At 39.7% G+C, this 16,312-nt stretch overlaps 3 protein-coding genes across 4 annotated transcripts in view; all 3 read left to right on the top strand.

Moving 5' to 3' along the window:
- The window catches only part of LOC145479908 (peptide chain release factor 1-like), an 18,962-nt gene extending 8,165 nt beyond the window's left edge, over window positions 1-10,797 (top strand). The window contains exons 6-15 of one of the 2 annotated variants that reach the window (XR_014048477.1): window positions 1,466-1,523; window positions 1,833-1,902; window positions 2,444-2,491; window positions 2,774-2,878; window positions 3,732-3,787; window positions 4,556-4,658; window positions 5,689-5,784; window positions 6,643-6,693; window positions 7,509-7,751; window positions 10,583-10,797. Coding sequence is in view for 1 of the 2 variants with exons in the window: in XM_081458384.1 (XP_081314510.1) it covers window positions 1,466-1,523; window positions 1,833-1,902; window positions 2,444-2,491; window positions 2,774-2,878; window positions 3,732-3,787; window positions 4,556-4,658; window positions 5,689-5,784; window positions 6,643-6,693; window positions 7,509-7,679 (758 nt within the window). In the remaining variant the exon portion in view is untranslated. Of the gene's footprint in view, window positions 1-1,465; window positions 1,524-1,832; window positions 1,903-2,443; window positions 2,492-2,773; window positions 2,879-3,731; window positions 3,788-4,555; window positions 4,659-5,688; window positions 5,785-6,642; window positions 6,694-7,508; window positions 10,032-10,582 lie in introns of those variants that run through there. The other variant, XM_081458384.1, reaches the window with a different exon arrangement.
- Window positions 10,798-10,835: 38 nt separating this feature from the next.
- Window positions 10,836-12,477, top strand: LOC145479911 (putative nucleotidyltransferase MAB21L1). The gene has a single exon (XM_081458390.1). The coding sequence runs from the start codon at window positions 10,846-10,848 to the stop codon at window positions 11,941-11,943; it is 1,098 nt and encodes a 365-aa protein (XP_081314516.1). The 5' UTR covers window positions 10,836-10,845; the 3' UTR covers window positions 11,944-12,477.
- A 1,349-nt stretch (window positions 12,478-13,826) lies between these two features.
- On the top strand, window positions 13,827-16,305 carry LOC145479900 (protein mab-21-like). The gene has a single exon (XM_081458376.1). It carries the CDS (start codon window positions 14,131-14,133, stop codon window positions 15,811-15,813), a length of 1,683 nt encoding a protein of 560 aa, XP_081314502.1. The 5' UTR covers window positions 13,827-14,130; the 3' UTR covers window positions 15,814-16,305.
- The last annotated feature ends 7 nt before the right edge of the window (window positions 16,306-16,312 follow it).

The following is a 16,312-nucleotide window of genomic DNA, read 5'->3' as shown; positions in this document are numbered from 1 at the left end:
CGACCCCATGGCTGTTCCATGCAACTGTTTGTAGTGTTTACCGTCGTATTGAAAGTAAGTCGATGTAAGGCAAAGGTTCAGTAAGTCCATGATGTCCTCTGTCGGTAACGGTAGTTTAACAGTAGATTGTTGTATAGCGGTCTCGGTACACTGTAATGCCAATTGAAGTGGAGTACTGGTGAACAGTGATTTCACATCAAAAGACACAAGTTTGTAGTCGTCAGGTATCTGTACTGTCTTAGTAGCATCAATAACGTTCTCCGTAGATTGTAGTTGCCATGGGGTCGCCTGTCTCTGTTGTTGTCGCAGAAATTGTGATGCAACACGCGGAGGAACGCGCCCTTGCAACTTACCGACAAACGATACCTACTGGTCCTCTAGTAGCGTAGCCAATCAAAGTGCAGGATTTGCATAAGTCCACTAGTTGGGTGATGCTAACATTAATTATTAAATTCTCAGCCTCGGATAATGCAATTCTAGCTTTCTGATTAGTTTGACTAACAATAGAGGGATCGAAACCCACCAATGACCGATGACAAACTTTACACGAGTCTTTCAGCCAATACCATCATGGCTATACTGACCAATCACGTTCAACGGACCAGACTTATAACATCATTGACTGACAAACACTATTCACTTGACTCTGAAGATGACTTCCGCTCAGGTTGTCGAAATGTCAGTCACCAACAACAATTCTTTTCAGAACTACACTCACCCGGGCGATCACTCTATACGAACTACTGATACTCCTGCGTTCAAACCATTTACAAAATTAAATTAAATTAAACAACGTATTAAACCTACAATCATGGACAAAAGTCTTGGGACAAATTTGCACTTTTGGTGCTTTTGCGTACGTGCCGGACGCGAATTTTACTTCACCTACCTAACCTCCCCGCCCCCCACCCCCCCCCCCCCCCCCCATACAATGTTGAGAACTACTAGCTGCAATTTCTTCTGATTTTCAACATTGCATTGGGTGGGGACGGGGAACAGTAATGCATTTTTAAAATTTCAGTAGTAAAAGACAGATAATTCATTAAATTACATAAGTGTCCCAAGGACTTTTGTCCACGATTGTAGGCCTTGCCGTATTGACCGAGTGATATTAGAGTCAACATGGCAAGGCTGAGGTTTGAGATTTTCCTGTAAAGACCTCACTCTTGGTCAATAAGTATTTATAATAATATATAGTTGCAGTCATCAAGGTTCCCCAAATACTTTGAACAAATTTTTTAAACTTATATACAGGCCATGCCATTTGGCCTGCATTGTTCAAAGGGTGGATAACATGATCCAGTGAATAAGTTGCAGTTCAGTGGACACATACATATATTAAGATGAAAACCAACAAATGCAATCAACCGGATATTGATTTTTCCAGCAGATAGAATTATCAAATCTTTTCAAGGACCTAATTGTTTACAATATATAATTAATAAATAAATGTTATGTTCTACAGGCACTGGTGGAAAAGAAGCATCCCTCTTTACTCAGGAAATGCTTATCATGTATCAAAGGTTAGTCATGAGAACAGCCTGTGTCACCGTGTTATCTTCTTGGTCTCAGACTACCCCCTAGTGTAACCAATGGAAACTACAGAGTGAGCTTAATATTTATCATTGTAATGGGCAGAGTTTAAATTACCTGTGACAGACTAATATCTAGGCAGAGTAGCACTGTCTTTTTGTCACTGAATGCACAGAATGTACAGTAAATATTGGTGGTGATCTAGTCATACAGAGTATGACTCCTCTGTTGAGATGAAATTTTCTAGGATAATTTGGAACAAAGCTTTCCTTGACTTTTTTCACTTTTTTACACACCAGGTTTGCAGCATATAAGAACTGGAAGTTTGAAGTTCTAAATATCAGTAAAAGTGAGAATGGTGGAATTAAGGTAATATTTGAACTTATGAATTACTTCATGTACGAAACACCTCCTATAGACAGTTCTTTTTATTCAAACAATTTGGTATCCTTGAGTCAAATTATGTGAAACAACCATTTTTTGCTTCAAATATCATACCCAAGTGACTCTATATTTATTTGTTCAAGGGGGCATGGTAACAATACCTGCAACCTGATTGGTTTTTAATGTAGTCTAGATTTTACTGCCTCTGACTATGGTCACAGTAACGTGCATGTGATGTGTGTGTGTGTGGAAAAGGTCAACAATGATGGAAGTGGTTTGAGAAAGAGAGCAGAAAATAAGTTTAGTTATTTACAGGCTATGGTCAGTTTTTATAGTGAAGAACTCCTGTATGGCTTCAGGCTTCAAACGACCTCGGTCACAGTTTTTCATCATTGATATTAACCTCCCAACAGGCAAATAACATATTATCTCATTTTATACTGGTGGATTTTAGTCTTTTACATGTACCCCAATGCTTGAGATAGAAGTCACTATCCTGCTGAAGTCAAGTATGTTTAATTTACAGGAAGCTTCCGTAAGTCTGGTTGGTAGTGGTGTGTTTGGCATGATGAAGGTAAATCTTAATAGGCGTTTCAATTCTGATACTTTCTAGGGATATAATCTACAAGAATTTTGGAGTTTCTAACTGAGTAATGTAACATAAAGACATTTAGTATAATTACTTTGTGCCCACATTCCCAAGGGTAGTGTACTAACTATATAATACATGCATTATTGTAACAACACAATGTTGCCATGCAGGCTTTAATAAACAATTGATCCACCTGAGCAATAATGTATCATTCATTGTACCTGTAATCAGCTGTGTAATCAAATGTTTAATAATTTTTGTTAGTTTGAAACTGGTGTTCACAGAGTGCAAAGAGTTCCATTGACTGAAACAATGGGTCGTGTTCACACTAGTACAATGACTGTGGCAGTGTTACCACAACCCACAGAGGTGAGAGATATGTTACTTAGGGGAAAATATTGTGAGTATGTTTAGCTGTCTCCCATAGTTGACAGTCCTTTGTATTTGTTTTGCTTTTGCGTTGAGGGGTCATGTTAATGGAGTTGCAATGTACTAGAAAGCCTTGATGTATTCAAAAGTCAGTTTTTGCATTGTACAAGAACGACTAAGAAAAACTCAAAATTATTGTTTCTTTCTATGGTTAAAAAAACTCAGACCTATAGAGACCCTAATGATAAGTTACAAGAAACAAGGGTGGTCAGTGTTGTTAAAAATATGAACAGCAGCAAAATTTCAGCAAAATCCAACCAGCCCCCCATGGGGCCACGGGGTGTTTAAGAGTTGTTTCTGTAGTGTGTGTAACATCCCCACCCCTCCACCTGAAAACGATAAAATGGTCACTACATATTCAGAAGAGTTATAGGGTTATTCTACAAATCAAATGATCTAACAAATTTGGCCTGAGCTCTGAGCCGGTATTTTGTGGTCAATCGTTTGTTGTTCATAGTAATAGTAGTAAAATTTGTCTCATGTGATAGTCACTTGTGATCATAAAGTTTTAACTGCTTACTACTAGTCTTCATCATATCACGAATGTGGGCTGTTCTGCCGTGAAGCCGTTTCCTCAGCAGTCCACGGTCTTACATGTATATGTAGGTTTGAAGGACGAGTTTGCTATTGCTTGTTGTTGGAGTATTTCATACAAAAGACAGATTGACATACTTTATAAATTAAAATCACAAGCCCAATTGATGACCTCGTTTTATCATAGTTAGCGTGGGTCTCCAGAAACTGATTCAGTTTTCTTTTAGAATGATGGTTTTTGTATTCTCGCTTTTAATAGGTAGATGTGGTAATCAGACCGGACGATCTTAGAATTGACACGTTCAGATCTTCAGGGTAAGTGATTGGTTTATCTGTCTTTCAGGCACCACCCTGCGAGCAGAGGTCTATTCGATCCTCTTTCAAGGAAAATCAAAGGGACCTGCTCACAGGGTATTCAGGCGCCTGATTCGGATCAAGAATGGCTTGTATGCAATAGGCCTTTTACTAGTGTTCCAAAATGGGTCCTTGCGCAATACTTTTAATTTGAAAATGAGTTTGATTTGCATGAAACTGAACGAACAAAGGAAACTTGGAAATGGCCTGTCGAAGGATCAAATTGTCGTAGAAACACTGGGAAAAGTTTGGGATTATCTCATTCAATAAAAAAGACAAGATAGGGATGTTATCTGATTACAAACACTGTTTTTGTCATTCAAATTTCCAGACCATTTCAACAACACAGAACTCGTTGTTTTAGCAGTCAAAGTCTTCTGTTTGGCACATCTACAATAACAATTAGGCCCTGTTCACACCACTAAAGTGGACGAACACGAAGACCGACCAACCTAGAATGACCTAAATCTCCCGCCAAAAGCCTAAACGATCCCTAAACGTCCCATGACACCCCGCGAGCCTCCCCATCGTGCCGTCAGAATAATAATTTCCGACTAATTCGTCCCTCAATCGTCACTAAAACGGAGCTTTTCGAAAACGATGACTGCACGATAATCGAGTGATTTCCTCGCCATGGTCTTCCTGAAACTCAAATCTAAAATGACAAGGTGCTATAAAGCTATAACAAGTCAAACTTGTTCTTAAGCACGTTTTATGGGATCATTTCAGTGCCGGTGGTCAGCATGTTAACAAAACTGACAGTGCAGTGCGGATAACACATTTACCGACAGGCTTGGTTGTGGGTTGCCAAGAAGACAGGTCCCAAATTAAGGTATATAGTACATAGAGTGGTGAGATTTATGCCTCATAACAAGACCGAGAGGTTTTGGAAATATTTTATTAGTACAATAGCAGTAACCTGCGTAGCAGGTGTATAAAGGGTACGGGGTGGTGAGGAGGAAGAGAATTCGGGAATTTTCTTCCTCCTCCCCCACCCCCTCCCCTTTATACGCCTGCTACGCAGGCTACAGTAGCAGCGCTTCAAGCTCTGGGGGTGGGGGGGGGGGGGGGGGTTAACTCCCAGAAAAAATTGGTAGGGTTGTGCGGCCCGCTTCCCAAACTTCTGGCCAAAATCTGCGATTTTTTCGTACCCTTTTTATGACCTAACCAGAAATTCGATACCCTATTTATGACCGTTGCGGCTGAAACAGTTGCCCTAAACATAATGTTTGAAGGGCTTTTGTTTATGGTCTTATCACTAATGATGAAAAAGTAGCTTCTTCCAAGAAACATACCCAATTCAAGACAAGACTACTAAAACCATACTCTATTCAAGACCGAAATGGCCACATCGATATCCTATTTATGACCAAAGCGGCTGAAAAACCATACCCTTTGGGGCTGCACATACCTATATAGCCCATATGAGGGACTACACCCTCCCTTCCCAGGGGGCTTCAAGTAGGCTCCTACACAGACGCTCTTTTCCATTGGCTTTGTTTCGCGGATAAAACTTTGAGCTAACGTTACTGAGGGGTTAAGAGCGCTAGATTTGAAATCTGAGATCCCTCATTCAAATCCTTTATCGTTTGTTTTGGCAGTCTCAAGATAAACTCCCTGCTCCCTCCTTGTAAATAACCAACTCGTTAACCAATCATCAGTTGGGATTTTCAAAAATTTGGAGTATTTTTTATCTCCTCATTTAGGGTATCCGAAATCAACAAAACTTTCTGAATCTCCCGACAAGTAGATAATGTACATGTTGTGACCTTATGAGCTAGTGTGATGGACAGCCAATTAATCGTTTGTCTACAGTGCCAAGGTAAATCAGTTGTTTGATTTACGTGTATTATTTTTCGTAGAATAGGAGCAAGGCCTTGCAAGTATTACGTACACGACTGTATAATATGCAGCGACAGCAGGCGGACTCAGAGAGAACAGAAGCCCGCAGGAAACAGGTCAGCAGTTTTTCCCAAAAAAAAATGTGAGAAATCAATCTCGAGCCCAGAGTTTTCCCAGCTCGGTCGAGCCGGGAAGAGTCTGGGTTCGAGATTGGTGACATATGTTCTGAGACATTTCCAGTAAGCATGCGTGTTTGATAACTACCTTGAGAATGCTTGGGACAAGCTCTGGGACTGGGTTTAAAGGAAATAAGCCAGTCAATTGTTGAAGTTTTGTTTAAGCTAAAGATGATTTGAAGTAAGGGGTGTGAAATTGGTGAGGCTTGCCATTTTAGATCATATGGCGTCACGCGAGTGTCCATTTTCTTTTATCAGAAGGTAATTGTCATCTTTGTTGTGTATGGGTTCGTACAATTTAGTACTGTTTGGTAGTGGGGTGAAGAGGCAGAGAGCGGACCACCAAACAACTTAAAGCGAACTCCAATTAGTTAGTCCAGCAAATTTAATAACTTTCCGTAGTAGGAAGGTAAATTCCCAGAAATAAACATAAAATAATGTACTACAAAATAACTAACCGAAAAGAGCAGAAAACTAAGAGGAAGATACAAAACAGACGATAAACTAAACGGCTTACTAAATGCTGGAAACGGGGTTCAGGGAACCAAAAAGTTACGACGGTAACGGATGATACACGACGCTAATTGAACATGAAAGGATAACACAAATATATACGCAACGAAATTTACATACGAAGCGAAAAGAAAAAAAAAGCATGCATAATGTGAGAAAATACATTAACATACGGAACGGAAAAAAGACACAAAGGAAAAACGAAATAGCCGCAACAGGTGTTTTCAGATAAAGTGATGTGGTGATTCGTAACTTTTTAAATCAAAGGTTTTTCTTTTTGATTAGATTGGAAGTGGAGAGCGCTCCGAAAAGATCAGGACTTACAACTTTCCACAGGTTAGTTTTTAGTTTCAGCAAGCTCAGTTTTTTGTTTCGTTTAGCATGACTAAACTGTGGTCTCGAAACAGTTATGTTTCAAATGCCTTCCTACCAATCACATTGCGAAGAGTGTCTTGTTCAGACATTAAAATGTCTTGATAACTGAATCAAGCGACCAACTATTGGCAAACTTGAAATATGACTGACTGCGCAGGCGCCGTCTATTTAAGCAATAGACCACAAGTTTATATGGTTTATAGGCTGATAAACCACGCGGGATGTTGGAAGAACACGAGAAGAATTTACGAATTCTTCGAGTGTTCTTCCAACTTCCCAAGTGGTTTATCAGCCTATAAACCATAGCAACTTGTGGTCTATTACTTTGATATAATAATTCAGGAGACACACGAAATTTCCATGAGTTTACTGGCACAATAAACCATAGCTGATTGACCAATCAGAGCGCGCGCATTGATTTGATTATTATATAATGGTCTGTAACATTTTCCTTTCACCTAAGTTTATACATTTGTTACTTATAATTCCCGACTTAAGTTGCTTTGAATTAAACAATATTTACAAATATTTCCTATTCGTGAGGTCAATCGAAAACGTCTTTAAACAATTTGACATCTCGTTGTCGGTTTTTAGTAACTCTTTTTGTCGCTGGCTGTCATCCGATAGAAACCTCAAGCCGCCTTGTAGTGATATTTCAACATGCATGCTTTTGAAACTCTTCAAAATAAGTAATTGTTAACATGTAGCGAAAGAAGGTGATGTTACTTGCGGACAACGAAGTCGAAGTCTAATTGCTTATACATTGTCTCCATAAGGGCCGCGTAACAGATCACAGAATAGGCTTTACCGACCACGGCCTGGAACTTTTCCTTGAAGGAGAAGACAAGCTACACGACATGATCCGGGCTCTGCAGTCTCAACATGAAGCTGAGGCTTTACAGCAGCTCACCAGTCAATACAGCAGTGGAGACAAGCAAACAAGCTAGCACTGAGCAAAATGGGACTGAAACAGCATCAGAAACATTTGACACATACGGATTGTTGTGCTGTCCGACAAGGTGCGAAACAAAGCTTTAGCAGGTTGCCGTGAATTATCAGGCGGCATTTTACCGTCTTGTGGAAGAGAGAATACTCGTATCTATATGTCAACACCACAAATTCCTAGACGCTAAATTACAAAGTTGCAGCCAGGGGTAATGTTTTTTAATTGCACAAAGTTTTAAGATCAAAGGATGCCTCAAAATAAAGTTTTTTTGAGGTAGAAAAATGGGACAAAACATTATTAGCCAGAACGAATCAAGGAAGGTTAAGAAAGGAAAGTTGTTGAGGTCAAGAGCAGATGAAGGGTGAGAGAATTCCTTCCTCATATAGGACTGAGGTAATCTCTCTCAAGTTATTTTTAGACATGGTACCCAGTTCTTCCTCGCTTAAGTTTACCTCGCGCTTTGCCTGGGTTTTTTCTGGGAGGATGAAAATGCGTGTTAAGTCGCTTGGGTTGTCCACGTGACCAAAATCCCCCTCTTAGGATTGGCTATTTCTTGACTCCCCTGGGATATCCGAAACCGGGAGTGATTGGAAATAACTTGAAAGGGATTACCTTGGGAATAACGCCTATATTTTAATTACAATTTATGGCATAGAAAAACAGAAGCCAAAGGATGAAATGCAAAAGAGTCAAAGACCCCATATTAAAGCAGATTACCAATGGTACTAAAATGAAAAATGATGCAAATCAATATGGGCGATTAACTTTCTTCCAATCCCTCTTGATTACGACCAAAGGAATTGCTGGCTTTCACTGTCACGCCATCAAAAACAAAAATCGTTACCGTTCAATAAAATTAATTATGTCAAGAATCTGGGATGTGATAGATGATTGGTATTTAAACAACCACGGAAAAATTAAACGTTGTAAAACGTCCAAGTTCTTAGAGGTTCTTGAATCTGAAGGAACTGAAACTTCAGAACGGACAGGTAATTTTTAATTTTGAAATAGGACTACGCTACATGAAAATCGGCTATTGAGTAATTATGGGGAATTTTGACAATTCCTGTACTGTTGACAGAAGCAAAACTATGAAAAAAGCGGTGATCAGGATTTTTATTTCTTTGCGTTGTTTATGTCACAACAAATGATATATATGTATTCTTACAAATTTTCCTTTCATTTTGCTATCGTCAAACTGCTAAAATATTTTTTCCCGATCAGACTAGTTTCCAGTCCTTGATTATAAAATCGGTTAATCACGGGTGAAATAGGACTGGGAGCGAGGCTGTGTCAACAAGTGAAGGGATTCAGGAAAACAATTTTCTATTTATATTTGCGGACATATGCCATAGACGTGATGCATAAATTTTGAGAGACTTACTGAAGAGTTATTTTGGAATGGAGCCAAAGACTGATACGTATTTATTCTGAAATATCTGATAGTGGTTTTGCGTTTGAATTGTAATTTCCATATTTCATATGATATACATCCTTCCCCCTTTGAAGCGAATTGTCTCATAAACGACAGTGCAGAGAACATTATAAAGCTTTCTTTCAGTTTTCACACTGTTTTCCTTTCATGTTCTCACTCAAATTACAGCCGATGTTAATTATTCAAAGGTTTGAGGTAAATGAATTGTTTCTTGACAAAAACGTGTATTTGCCATGTTTTGCATTTTTAATTTCCAGTAAAATTGAATCGATAAACTGAGAAAAGCCAAAGCGTAATTTCTAAGATAAGAGGTTCGCGGAGAAATTAATGTGCCGTGGATAAATAGTTCTTGTTGCAACCGGCGCCGAAAGTTTCTTTTGTGTTTAGGGATTAAAATTCAAATTAAGCATATATAGGTTTCATGTCCTTCAACCAAGTTAAGAACCTGTCATGGAAACAAGTAACTATGGTTGAAAATACTCGACACCTGTTTCAATAGATGTACTTAGCTGACGAGAGATTAGCAAGATTTTTTATTTCTTGTTTCTTTGTTAAGTCAAATAAAAGATCTGGATTTCAGTCGGAATACTGCACGGAGCTCCAACATTTTGAGCTCGCCGAACAATTTTGTCTTAACTCGGAGAGCGATTCACTGTGTTGTAGCGGGCTTAAAATGTCAGCAATTTCTAATTGCTGACAATATTCAGAATGAATAGTAGCTGTCTATTTTTCATTAAACACCTCTGTGTCAGTTGTAAATGACGTGTATAAAACTGCTAAGTAGAAAAATAAGCGTTGAAGGGAAATTTCAGCGCGTTTAAATATCGAGAGCTCTCGAGTCAAATCGGGATGTTTTGTAGTATTGCTTTTATTCCCTTTTCTGTCTTCTTTTTCAATAAACAAACACTTACACTTTTAGTACGTTGTATTTTAATTTCTCTGGGGAACATCTAGCAAACAACTGAATAGTTCAAGTTCAATCATAGCGACATTTTTTCTTCAATAAAATGAGGTAAAATTTCATGCGGAGACGAATTAATAAAGTGACTACAATAAGTTGAAATTACTTCGCTGGTTACAATGGACCCAAAACGTTGAACCATGGGTGAGCGAACTTTATTTTATTTAAGTATTTATTTATTTATCTGTTCCCATTACAAGGACAAGAGGATATTACTCGGAGAAAGTATTAAGGTGCAAGTTCTGTGCTCTGACCAAGCGTGTATCATTTCAAATTTTATCTGTTTTCCCGTCCGGTTAATCCAGAGAAAATGAATATTATCTTGATCAATTTTTGATCAATTTGTATGGAATATGCAAATTTTGGATGTCAAGCGTTTGTGCAGTGAACGCAACGAATATTTTAACGCTTAAATAGCCTTCTCAAATTGTTCCAACGGGTGTTAAAAGCGACTTAAACCTGATTGGCATTTCCTCTATGACTGCTGCTCCTATTTATCTTATTTCAGACAAATGAATTTGCATAACTTGTGACATATTGGCGATTTATTGGCCGACTTGCGTTCGACTGCTGGAGTCAGACCTAAAGAGCGGATATCTGTTCGACATTTGGAAGCCGCAGCTTTGCCGTTTAATCTTCCATGAAATGTTAATGCAACGGAGACCTCAGCTTATCGACACAGGAACAAACAACGCTAAAAGGTAACTGCTTCATCCCTGAAATTGTCGCAAGAATTTAATTCAAGGATATTTCTCGTCATCAGTGCCCAAGATGAATGTTGCTCTGGAAAGTTTCGTCAAAACGCACGCCGAGCATTTCGTTCAACATCGTCGAAGAATGCTAATGGAAATCGAAAAAATAATTAATCCATTATTGGCGGAAGTTAAGAAAATTGATGCGAAGTTTGATTTCGAGTTGATCAGTCCTAATAGCCTTTTTGTCGTGAAATCACCAAGCCACTTCGAAATGCTTCTAATTTTTCAAGGAATAGATCCCGGCGAGATTTCTATCGAGGACGGACAAACTCCCGCGGGTTTTTCGCTAGCAAGGCTGACCGGCAAAAAGATGGTTTCTCGCTGGAAATTCTGCAGTGGAAACAGCAATCCCAGCAAAGTCTATATGTCGGCGAAAATTGTTAAAGAGAAGCTTTTCGAGCTTGTTAAACGAGTGGTTAACGATGAACCCAATAGCAGACAACAGGAAGGGAAGGTTAGCATTGCTGTCAACGAAGCCTGCGACGACGATACAATTTCACTGCTGGTTAGCGGACACGATGCGGAGCCATTTAGCCTCGCTCTCGTCCCAGCGATTCCTTGCCCTGGACGCTGGGTATTTTCTGCGCACGCATGGGAATCCAAGCCAGCTGATTGGGCGAACAGGAAGTTAAAAGAGGAGTTGATACGAAGCGGTATTCACCTAGTTGCCAGGCCGTCGCCTAGCAAGTCAGGCTATCAGTGGGAAATTGACTTTCCTGGGCCTATGAGAAAGCTGCTGGAATTGGATATGGGCTGTCGCACAAAATGTCTTCTTATCCTTGAAATCATCATGGAAAACATGCAGTCCAGTAAAGAAAGATGCGATAGTTTTCAATTAGAAACTCTTGTTATGCACGTGACTGAGAAATTTCCCATCAGATCCTTTTGGAACGATGAAAAGTTCTCCAAACGTTTCCTGGACATAATGAAAGAGCTTCAACGGTGTCTTGCAGAAAGAAGTCTGGGCCATATTTTTCTCTCCAACGTAAACTTGTTTCGAGACGTGGACAAACTTGCTTTGGAGAGCTGGGAGGAAGGTGTCAATAAAGTCTTGAGTGACCCGGAAAAATTTCTCAACACATTTGAACTATTCAAGTACACCACTTCTCTATAGACCGGGAAAATAAACTTGAAAGATAGCGAAAGCTGAATATTTCAGTACTGTATACTGTGAAGGGTTTTAAATATGACCCAAAAGTCAACGGACTTATCTTCGCTAAGCTTTGCTGCCCCCTCGATTTTTGATTTGGCATCTTTGCAAGCGGTTATCGAGTTACTGAAAACTTTGGAGCCTTGTAAAACATGTCAAAGGAATTAGGGCACGAAAAGCACTCAACACGTCCTATCCAGTTTTCCAGATTAGAAGCATAAATTCTCCCAACTTGTTGTGAAGCAAAAAGTTAATATTGCTTATAAGAATTTGATGTTGCATAAAGGAAATCCTTTGATTAATTCTTTTTTATGTTTAAGGAGAAATAAATTAATGTACATCTTGGTTAAAATTTAGAGTTTTAATATTGCATCTCTGATTTGCAGCGTCAGTATCAGTTTTTCAAGCGAGCTAAACAAAAGTAAGAAAGCATAGTTTATTGTAGTACGTTTGAACAGTTACTGTAATGCAATTAAAACATGAGATGATTGATTTCTACGAGTCTCGATATTTCTTTTGCAGCATGGATACAGATGCCAATATTGGGAAACCCCACAATTATAATGGATTAATTTTTGTAGACTGGTGCTAAAAAGAAATGACAGAGAGTAATAAGTAATTGTTGATGACTAACATTGGTGAGGATGACTGAAAAAGGACTCAGTAAGGATGGCGGAGCAAGGATGGGAGCAAGGATGGGAGCAAGGATGTCGCAATGGTGAGAGCGCTCGCCTCCCAGCTCCCTCCAACGTGGCACGGGTTCGATTCTGGCCCGGTGCCATATGTGGGTTGAGTTTGTTGTTAGTTCTCGCCTTGCTCCGAGGGTTTTTCTACGGATTCCGCGGTTTTCCTTCCTCCACGAAAACCAACACTCCAAATTCCAGTTCCACCAAGGTAGAGGACCTACCGCTCCGGTTTCAAGGCCTGGCCTGGTTCTTGGCAAGACACTTTACTCTCACAGTGCCTCTCTCCACCCAGGTGTATAAATGGGTACCGGCATACTTAATGCTGGGGAAAACCCTGCGATGGACAAGCATCCCATCCAGGGGGGAATAGAAATACTCCTAGTCGCTTCATGCTATGGAAAACGGAGATAGGCGCCGGCCTTCAAGGCTTGATCGCAGAATTTAGTTACCAAACAAGAAGTTTAAGTTGTCATGATTTCATTTGGATTCCTGTGAAACGTTGCCCCTACCCTCCTTCCCCCACATCCCCCTCCCCGACAAAAAAAAAAACAAAAAAAAAAAAAACACTTGAAAGGTGTCAGCTTTTCGTTTAGTCCACGCGTTTATTGAAGGAATTTTTCCTGCATTTTTGTAGTGGCAGTGGTTTGAACTGTTATACCGCGGATAAAACTATTTTATATGCTTTCGAGTACATGATATCTTACCTCATACTGACGATATTGCAGATCTAGTAAAAGTGTTTTCTTTTCTTTTTTTCAATTATTCACGACTGTTGCTAATTGGCTGTGCCAAAGGGATCATGTTTTTCCTATGGGGATTTCTGAAATATTTCGTCTAACACATTCTTTTCAGGTTAAATTTATCAGCTTTGTTTAATGCAGAAAAGAGAATATTCCAAATTTCTGATTTTACTTTTTCACTGCCATTCCCTCGTTACATCGTCTAACAAATTAATTCGCGAATATCATTTCTTAATTGAATAGATACTTGGCGATACGGTCGACCGGATTGTAGTTCAATATGAACTATAAACGTATGCCAAAAACTGCCATGACAGAAGTCTCGATTAAGTCGAATCTGGATCAGTGAACAATTGAAAATACAGTACTAGTTAAAAAATACTTCAATAAATTGAACCAAGCAAGAGAAACGAAGTTTTACGTGATCATTTTTGTTGGCTATTAATCTTTAATAGAAAGATCAATTTTTCATAAGTTTGCAGAGTTTTTATTTCCACACCAATCAAATATTTAACATTCTTTGTGATTGATCGATTGAAACCAATACTGTTAAAGTCTTCTATAACCTTAGTTACGAAAGATAAAATAAAAAATCTTCCTCAGTTACGCAGTAAATGTTTTTCGCTTGTGGTTCTATTGTCAAGGAGGGTTGTTTTTCTGCCACGAAAACGAAAACGATTTTGGACAGAATTCCTCATCTACACTCAGAATACTTTTGTTAATTAATGGAGGAATTATATGTGATATCTGAACAGCCCTCAGGTGACACCGAGCATTGGCTCAATGGATTTCTACAAATTCAAAGCGAGGAAGCACGAAAGCGACTTATGGTAGAGCGGTCTCTTTGGGAAAATACAACTGACGACGAAAATTCGCGTGATGAAAGTGATCTGTCTGGGATTTTTAACTTTAATGACATGGAATCCAACCGACAAATTGACGAAGAAGTTTTGTCCTTCAAAGATTTAGATTTGTGTGTTCCGACCGAACAGGAACGCGCAACAACTAACGAAAGCCTATTGATTCACGGAGATGAACGACGATTAAGTCACGACGCCAGCCGAAGCCAAGACGATCATGACACGACTCTCCGATCTCGTGAGGATTTGAGTTCCAGTCTACTGGCCAATGGGGGAAAAACCACGACATCCGATGAAATATCGATTAACGGCGAAGAGCAACGAGCTGGACACGACGATAGTGAAAAGCGTTTGGCAGAACAAGTTACGAACGAGAGTGGTGAAGCTGTTTTGGATTTTGAAACCGAGTTGGTGGAGGTAGCGAGTATGGGAATCATTCATTCCAAACAACAGCTCTTGAAGGCGATAAACGAGTTCAACAAGAACGTGGTAGAGAAGGAACGTGTGCATTTTATGCAGGCAATGATGCAAATAGAAGAAACAGTTAATGAGGTCTTAGAGGAAGTGGAGCGGCTCGATAACAGCTTCAAGTTACAAAGAATGAGTCCTAATAGTTACTATGAGATGAAGTCACGCAATGAACTAGACATACTTGTTGTGCTTGAGAACGTCTCTCCGAAAGAATTTTCCATTGAGGATATGAAAACACCAACCGGATATGCACGAATACGTGTGACGTCATCTGCCGTGACGTCATCATCAAATGTGGCATCATCTTCAAGCATGACGTCAGCATTAAACATGGCGCCATCAGAGGAGGAGATGCTATGCTGGTGTACAGAGACGCAGTCGGAGGAAATCCTCTTTTCACCGAAAAAGTTGTGTAAGAAATTCGCTGCCTTAGTGTCCAGAGCGGCTGGTAGAATTTTAAAACACGGTTTCAGTACACAGCGGAAGCGAGTGTCGTTTTCTGATAGAGACACCACGGTTCCCTTCAAAGTTAATCTTATTCCTACTGTAGCATGTCCGCAGACCTGGCCTCTGTGCGCTTACTGGCTCAGAAACTACAGCAAAAAATGGCCCGCGCCGCGTGTCAAAGATGACGTCATCCACGGAGGAATGCACCTTGTCGCCTTGGCAACGAGCCAGGAGACTGACCCCTTGTGGCGAATAAGCTTCTGCTCTGCTCGACGACGACTTCTTCAATCTGATTGTGAAGGGAAAAAGAAATGTTTGCGTCTGTTGAAAGTCCTTCTTGACAAAGACTTGTCACGTCCTAAAGGCATCATACCATTGTACCTAGAAAACATAGTACTGTGGGCAAGTAGAAAACACTGGCAGCAAGAGGAATGGGCCGAATGCATGTTAGCGGACAGATTTCTGGAGATGTTAGCGGCGTTGCTCAAATGTTTGGAGAACAACGACTGCTATCATTTTTTTGTACCTACCATGAACCTTTTTAATGATTTGAAATCCGACGTTGCCGAAGTCCTGGCTGCGAAAGTGAAAGATATCTTGCATAATCCTTTCAAATACCTGAAAACTTGAGAAAGTCACCAGGTAATTTTGAAAATACCTCAATTACAGTTGAAATACTATTGTGGTAACATTTATGTGCCAGCGTTATTTTCATTCATTCCTTCCTCTTGAGGTGTATTAAGAGAATGAACTGTTAACTTAAAGCAATTTTATTACGAACATCGTAAAACCAAAACCTAAGTACTGTATAGTAATCATATCCATGTCAGCCAATCACAGCAAAGTAAATTAAGCAGACCAATCGGGGCGCAAAGCAAACTTGATATAACCAGTAGCAAGCGTGGAAAAATACGTCCAATCTATTCACTACTGGATGTATGTTTGCACCTGATTGGTGGAACACACGTTTGCTTTGATTGGTTAGTCAGAACACGCTGCACGTCTTGGCCAGTTACAGTGCACGGGAAATCAGAGCGAACCCGTACTTAACATTTTCGAAAATTGCTTTTTGCACGCTTGTTTGAAACGAGAACTATTCAGAAAAATTGCCGAAAGGGGAAAGTTCTCT

The sequence above is a fragment of the Orbicella franksi genome, chromosome 2 (genome assembly GCF_964199315.1).
Source record: "Orbicella franksi chromosome 2, jaOrbFran1.1, whole genome shotgun sequence".
NCBI lineage: Eukaryota > Metazoa > Cnidaria > Anthozoa > Scleractinia > Merulinidae > Orbicella > Orbicella franksi.
This window is presented reverse-complemented; position numbering and strand designations above follow the sequence as displayed.

Excerpts from the sequence above, each read along its gene's own strand:
- LOC145479911 (XM_081458390.1), top strand. The coding sequence starts at position 10,846 with ATGAATGTTGCTCTGGAAAGTTTCGTCAAAACGCACGCCGAGCATTTC.
- LOC145479900 (XM_081458376.1), top strand. The coding sequence starts at position 14,131 with ATGGAGGAATTATATGTGATATCTGAACAGCCCTCAGGTGACACCGAG.